Consider the following 7,246-nt stretch of genomic DNA (forward strand, 5'->3'; position numbering starts at 1 on the left):
AATCAGAAGAAGTTAAAGTAAAAGACTGCATAAAAAATAAAATACACTTAAATTAAATATCTATTAAAAAAATAGAAGTTAAAGAAAAAATGTGCAGTAAAAACACAATTAAATATCTATATAAACATTTGAACTTATGTACAAAAAATTGCACAATATACAATATTTAACAACAACAATATGTTAAAATGGTCTAAATTCCAATATATAAAGCGTGTGTACCTGTGAGCCGTAGAATCCGGTGAGCAGCCTCTTGTGCGTGGCGCTGCTCTCGTCCAGCTCTCCGATCTCAGCGAGGCCGTGCAGGTGAGCGTTCAGCGTCAGGTCGTCCGTCCGGCTGAGCCCCGTCACCACGATCTCATAGTGAAGGTGGCACTGACGGTCCACTGACACCCAGGCGTGGCCCGAAGCACCCGTCCTCACCGGGGGGGAGACAAAGTGACCCGCCAGGGGGGTGGGGAGCTCTGAGAGGAGAGAGGGAGGAGAGGGAGAGGGTCAATTACTTTTTACTTTGACTTCTTACACTTTGAACTCAAATACCTGTACTTTCTACTTCTTACATGTTGAACTCAAATACCTGTACTTTCTACTTCTTACATGTTGAACCCAAATACCTGTACTTTCTACTTCTTACATGTTGAACCCAAATACCTGTACTTTCTACTTCTTACATGTTGAACACAAATACCTGTACTTTCTACTTCTTACATGTTGAACACAAATACCTGTACTTTCTACTTCTTACATGTTGAACACAAACACCTGTACTTTCTACTTCTTACATGTTGAACACAAATACCTGTACTTTCTACTTCTTACATGTTGAACTCAAATACCTGTACTTTCTACTTCTTACATGCTGAACACAAATACCTGTACTTTCTACTTCTTACATGCTGAACTCAAATACCTGTACTTTCTACTTCTTACATGCTGAACTCAAATACCTGTACTTTCTACTTCTTACATGCTGAACTCAAATACCTGTACTTTCTACTTCTTACATGTTGAACACAAATACCTGTACTTTCTACTTCTTACATGTTGAACCCAATACCTGTACTTTCTACTTCTTACATGTTGAACACAAATACCTGTACTTTCTACTTCTTACATGCTGAACACAAATACCTGTACTTTCTACTTCTTACATGTTGAACTCAAATACCTGTGCTTTCTACTTCTTACATGTTGAACACAAATACCTGTACTTTCTACTTCTTACATGTTGAACTCAAATACCTGTGCTTTCTACTTCTTACATGTTGAACACAAATACCTGTACTATCTACTTCTTACATGTTGAACCCAAATACCTGTACTTTCTACTTCTTACATGCTGAACACAAATACCTGTACTTTCTACTTCTTACATGTTGAACACAAATACCTGTACTTTCTACTTCTTACATGTTGAACACAAATACCTGTACTTTCTACTTCTTACATGTTGAACACAAATACCTGTACTTTCTACTTCTTACATGTTGAACTCAAATACCTGTACTTTCTACTTCTTACATGTTGAACACAAATACCTGTACTTTCTACTTCTTACATGTTGAACACAAATACCTGTACTTTCTACTTCTTACATGTTGAACCCAAATACCTGTACTTTCTACTTCTTACATGTTGAACACAAATACCTGTACTTTCTACTTCTTACATGCTGAACTCAAATACCTGTACTTTCTACTTCTTACATGTTGAACTCAAATACCTGTACTTTCTACTTCTTACATGTTGAACTCAAATACCTGTACTTTCTACTTCTTACATGTTGAACCCAAATACCTGTACTTTCTACTTCTTACATGTTGAACTCAAATACCTGTACTTTCTACTTCTCTCATGTTGAACCCAAATACCTGTACTTTATAGGGAGGTCAGGTACTCTTTAAAACAGCTGCTAGTTATGGGTACTTTCTACTGAAGTACATTTCAAAGCCTCTTTACTTTTACTTGAGTAAAGAAGTTTAGTCAGTACTTCTACTTTTAAGGATGCGTGTACGTTCTCCATCTCTGATGTTATGGAGATGTGCATGTAAATACAAGTATCTCACCGTGTCTAGGCGCCTCCAGTCCGCTGTACAGCAGAGCTCTGATCTGACCCCTGACCTCCCCCTCCTGGCTGTGCTTGGTGGCCACGTTGATGAACAGCTCGTTCTGCAGCAGCATGTGGATGTGCCTGGCCTCCAGTCGGATCCAGCTGCCCTGCGCCCGGCCCGACGTCAGGTCGTATTCTGGAGTCAGGTCGTACAGAACGGAGCGTTTGTTCCTCCGTCGGGGTTTCAGCTCGATGGTGAGACCCAGGAACTCAGAGGAGAGTCCTGCAACCTGAACCTGGAGGAGAAGAGGTCAGGGGGAAGGGTTAGAGACTCATTCATGGAGGTTTAGTTGGGGTGAAATGAGCAAACCTTTTGCTTTGGATTGTTTGTTTCCCCTTTTATTTCACTTTTACAGAAAAGAAAGCACACATTTTAGGCAACAAACGTCAGATTGGGGACGAAAAACCATATTATATTATTTGGAAAAACCACATTATTTATTTACTGTGCGTTTTGTCTATTCTTTGGCAGGTTTATTAAACAAAACAACTAGTATTTAAAAGTACAGAGAGTTAGTAGCACACATTTTAGGCAACAAAAAGCAGATTGGGGACAAAGAAATCATATGACATAATTTGGAAAGACCACACACCTACTCTTTGGCAAGTTCACTATACCAAAGAGAGTTAGTAACCATTTAAGTGGATTATTTACACAATGGAATAAAATATTTATTTGTTAATGTTTTTAAATAAAAAAAGCATAATTGTAATATTATCTGTCATGTAGGTCATCTCCAAGTTAAGTATCGTCACAAAACAAAACCCAACATGGCACAGATGCGTACCTGGTAGTCCAGCGTGCCGTTATCATGGAGGTTAAAGATGGCCGACCCCACGCCGCCCGTCTTCCCCGGCGTCAGAGCGTCACCGCTGGACATCACGCTCTGAATAGCTGCAGCAAAACAACAACACAGATTAATATCAAAAAATCCACTTTGGAGCGAGCGTTCCGGTTCAAATGACTTATCTGAAAACCATCACTTCTCCCCGTGGAGTTTCCCCCTCCTGCTCTGTAGTAGCATGCGAGATGAGGCAATGATTCCTGTCATGTTAACATTTGCTGGTTTGGCTTTAAGAGGGGAGGAAAGGAGGGAGGAAAGGGGGGAGGAAGGAAGGAGGCATTGCATTCCCTCACGTTCTGCAGCCACATAATGTCTTCCCTTCACCCTGAGACTCATCATTGAACAGACAGATTCAATTGAACCACTAATCAGGAAGCTTTTCCCTCCAGCAGAAACACACACACACACACACACACACACACACACACACACACACACACACACACACACACACACACACACACACACACACACACACACACACACACACACACACACACACACACACACACACACACACACACACACACACACACACACACACACACACACACACACACACACACACACACACACGAGAAGAAGAAGAAAACCCACCCAAGGTTAAGCCTGACTATGAGCTAACCCTTGTTGAATGCAGCAGGAGGCTTAACAAAGATTGAGGGGGGGAAAGGGGGGAATGAGAAACAGAGAAGAATTCAGAAATCGACATGAAGACAGAAAAAAGGGAAGGAAGGACGCCAAAGAGAGGAGAGCGAAGGACACGGAGAGCAGTGTGTTGGCTTTGAATTCTTCACACATACTGTAACGTCAAGCTGTTAATCACGGCTCGGTGACCTCGGCGACTTGGACTGAAAAAAACACATATTTTACATATTTGTGTGCACGGTCTCGCGTGTGTGGAGACAATGAAAGTGTCCTTCAAAGTGCCGAGGACACCTTGATGTTCAAACACGCGTCCCAGGGAAAGACCATGTGTGCGCGCTTTACCGCTTTCAGACAGCATTCCCAAGCAAGCCCTCTTTTTCCTTTGTGTCTCTCGTGCATACACAGAGTTGGTGGGCCACCAAACAAACCTATAAACACGGTTCCCCCATCGATAAGACTTGAAAGCACGGAGACAGAGAGGATCAGTATTTACAGAGGGCGATGGGAAGAGAGACACAGACGGGCTCGCACACATCAACAACAACTCAATAAGTGTTTTCTAAGTGTTTGCTCTGCAGTGTTTGATACCACCTCCATGGTATGAAGCAGACTGTTCCCATCCATTGCTTCACCTTTGAAAATATGTATATGCTTTGTTATGGTAACTGTCATACTTATATTAACGCCACATCTACAGTCATTTTCACCCAAATAATGACTGTTTCGTGTTGAAACTTCGGTACTTTAGTAACATTGTTTCTGTTTTTATTCCAACCCTAGCTTCACATTTGTCAAATAACTTTCGTACGTAAGTAATGCCATTTCTTCTTCGCCAACCCAAATCTTCACAGAGCTTTTGTACTGATTTAACGCTACCTTTACAGTCATGTTAACCCTTACATTGACTTATTTGCAATGGAACTTCGGTACTGAAGATATGCTGATTACGTTGTTAATCTAACCAAAGCATTATCGTATTTTTCACACCTTCCTCTGTAGGTATTTTCATCTGATTATTTGTCACGTAACTTTTGCACTTTCGCTGTTATTTTTGGCCATTTTAACCAAACGATCCAATCAAACCCAATTGAATTGATATACCCCAAAAGTCACAAATCACATCTCGGTGGGCATTACAGACGAGAGATGTCGTTAGTCTGCTAGATTTCGTACTGAAGTAACGCCATTTATCGTAAACCTAACGTTGACTTTTTTGTGATGTAACTTTCGTAATCAAGTAACGCCAGTTCTTCAGTTATAGAAACCCAAAAGTGGAGTTTCTGTAACTTTGCTTCTTCCTCAGTAACTTCAACCCCAACGAGGACCTATTTGTAACGTTTTGAACTCATGTAGGTGACACATCACAGGGGATTTGATTGGCACTTACTGTCACATGACTTCCTGCCGGTGATGAAGCCAGAGATTTGTCTCAAAACATTGACTTATTTTTCACTTTTTTTGTCCTAAAGTAATGCAACTTCGTCAGGTATTTTAACCAAAACTTTGTCAAATGTTCTCCTAGTTTTTGTACTTAAATTACACCACTTCTACAGTTATCGAAAACCTAACCTTGTCTTTTTTGTGATGTAACTTTCGTAATAAAGTAACGCCATTTCTTCAGTTATAGAAACCCAAAAGTGGAGTTTCTGGTCACAAATCTTTGGCACTTAAGTAACACCACTGACCAACGTTGACTTTGCTTCTTCCTCAGTAACATAAACCCAAACGTGGACCTATTTGCCACTTTTTATACTCATGTAGGTGACAGATGTGATTTGATTGGCACTTACTGTCACATGACTTCCTGCCGGTGATGAAGCCAGAGATTTGTCGGAGGTCCAGACCCTCGGTGGAGACGGTGATCTCCAGCTGACCTCGAGACAACCAGAAGAGTTCCCGGCTGTTCAGCTCCGTCAGAACCTCGGCGAAGTCCGGATCCTGCACAGAGAGGAAACGTTAGCTTTAGATGCTATCCACATATTAAATAGGGGGATAGCAATGTGTCTCTTATGCATATCATGGTGTTGGTTTTCGCCGATGTCACAAAATAACCAATTTGAATTACATTTCCACTTATCTATCTGATCTCACTGAGCGATCTGGAGACTAAATATGAAAGTTGTTTGCTCAGTATGACCTTCTTTAAATGATGTATGTATGAATATCAACTTTAAGACACACATTATTTAGGCTCTTTCTGACCTAATTGAATTGTAACATTGCTTGTTTTTTTGTTATTTCCTACACAAAAAACATTGTGTCACATTTCATGGTGCCGGTTTTCGCCATTTAGATGTCAGAAAAAGCAGACATTATTATTATAATATATAAAAAGCATACTGAATAAAATCCTAATTCCCATGTCTTAACAATATAAGACTTTTGGATGATTGGCTTGACATATTTTAATACAAATTAAGGCCTTATCTTACACAAGGCTAATAAGAATAAGAATTCATAAAAGAATACATCTGATGGTCTTGAATACCAGTGTGTAAATTCTTAAAAAAACGTTATTATATATTGAATAAAATCCTTAATCCCATGTCTAAAAAATATTATACGTTTGCATGATTGACTTGTATTTGTATACTAATTAAGGTCTTATCTTGTGTTGCCTCCTAAGACTGTAAGGATCTGTGGGAACCAATGAGAACGTCTTATCGCGCTGTTGAGATCTTGTTGACATACAACATCGAGACGCCAAACATATTTCAACAAAACACAGATGGGTGACACGTTCCCAGCGAATCAAATGAACTTCAGTTCATCCCAAACAACGATGAGATCAGCGCGGAGAGGGAAACAGATCCAAGAACAGTGAAGGCTCCTCCAGATGAGATTAACTCAGCAATAACAGTTACATACAAACACATGATTTGAACTCACTAGCGCACATTTGAAACCTGAGGCTAAAGTATGGCTCGCATTGCTTTAACACTTTTCATATTGGGTTTAATGGCAGGCTGCGGGAGAGATGTGGGGGGGGGGATGTTGAAAAATGTTAGTAATAGGACAGATGTACGAGCGTGTTGAAGAAATGTTACTTCCATGACTTCAGGGCCTAGGAGCCAAAGCAGAGCGAAGGAGAGTTATAGTTATCGTGGAAAGTGAATAGATGGAATAACGAGAGAGGGGGGGGGGGGGGGGGGGGGGGGGGCAAAGGGATGAATGGAGGTCTGGTGTAAATCAGGCCGAGCAGAATCACTGATAACGAAGAAATAACGACTTTTGAAAATCACGACTGCTTGTCTGGATGATTTTTTAGAGATGGATTAAGAGGGACAGGTATCGTCTTCAGCTAAAAGGAACTTTTATTTATACAGAGGTAGAAGAAGTACTCGGATGCTTTACTTAGTATTAGAAATACTATGGTGTTAAAATACTCGGAAATACGAAATGTTACTCAGAGGTATTACGAGCAAACTGTACTTCAAGTATAAAAGTAGAAGTACAGAGTATACAGAGTGGCTCTTTTCACAGGATTATATTTCATTATAGCATACTAGTATTTCGTTTTATCACCAGCTTCGTGTTTAAGTTTGTCAATGTCGAGCCATTTCTAGATATCTTTTAGAGGCACTGGGTATATTCGTAGTACAGTACTATGTATGGTAGAAGTAACTGTTAGTGTTTAGAGTAA

General features: G+C 40.3%; 1 protein-coding gene across 1 annotated transcript in view; it reads right to left on the bottom strand.

Annotated features, from left to right (window-relative positions):
* Positions 1-222: 222 nt before the first annotated feature.
* Positions 223-7,246, bottom strand: part of chrd (chordin) — a gene marked incomplete at both ends in the record, with an annotated part of 18,276 nt that continues 11,252 nt past the window's right edge. Inside the window, 4 exon segments of the mRNA XM_034224390.1 lie at positions 223-464; positions 2,067-2,346; positions 2,899-3,005; positions 5,394-5,541. Coding sequence (XP_034080281.1) covers positions 223-464; positions 2,067-2,346; positions 2,899-3,005; positions 5,394-5,541 — 777 coding nt within the window.

Source organism: Gymnodraco acuticeps, unplaced genomic scaffold (genome assembly GCF_902827175.1).
Source record: "Gymnodraco acuticeps unplaced genomic scaffold, fGymAcu1.1, whole genome shotgun sequence".
In the NCBI taxonomy this organism is placed as follows: Eukaryota; Metazoa; Chordata; class Actinopteri; order Perciformes; family Bathydraconidae; genus Gymnodraco; species Gymnodraco acuticeps.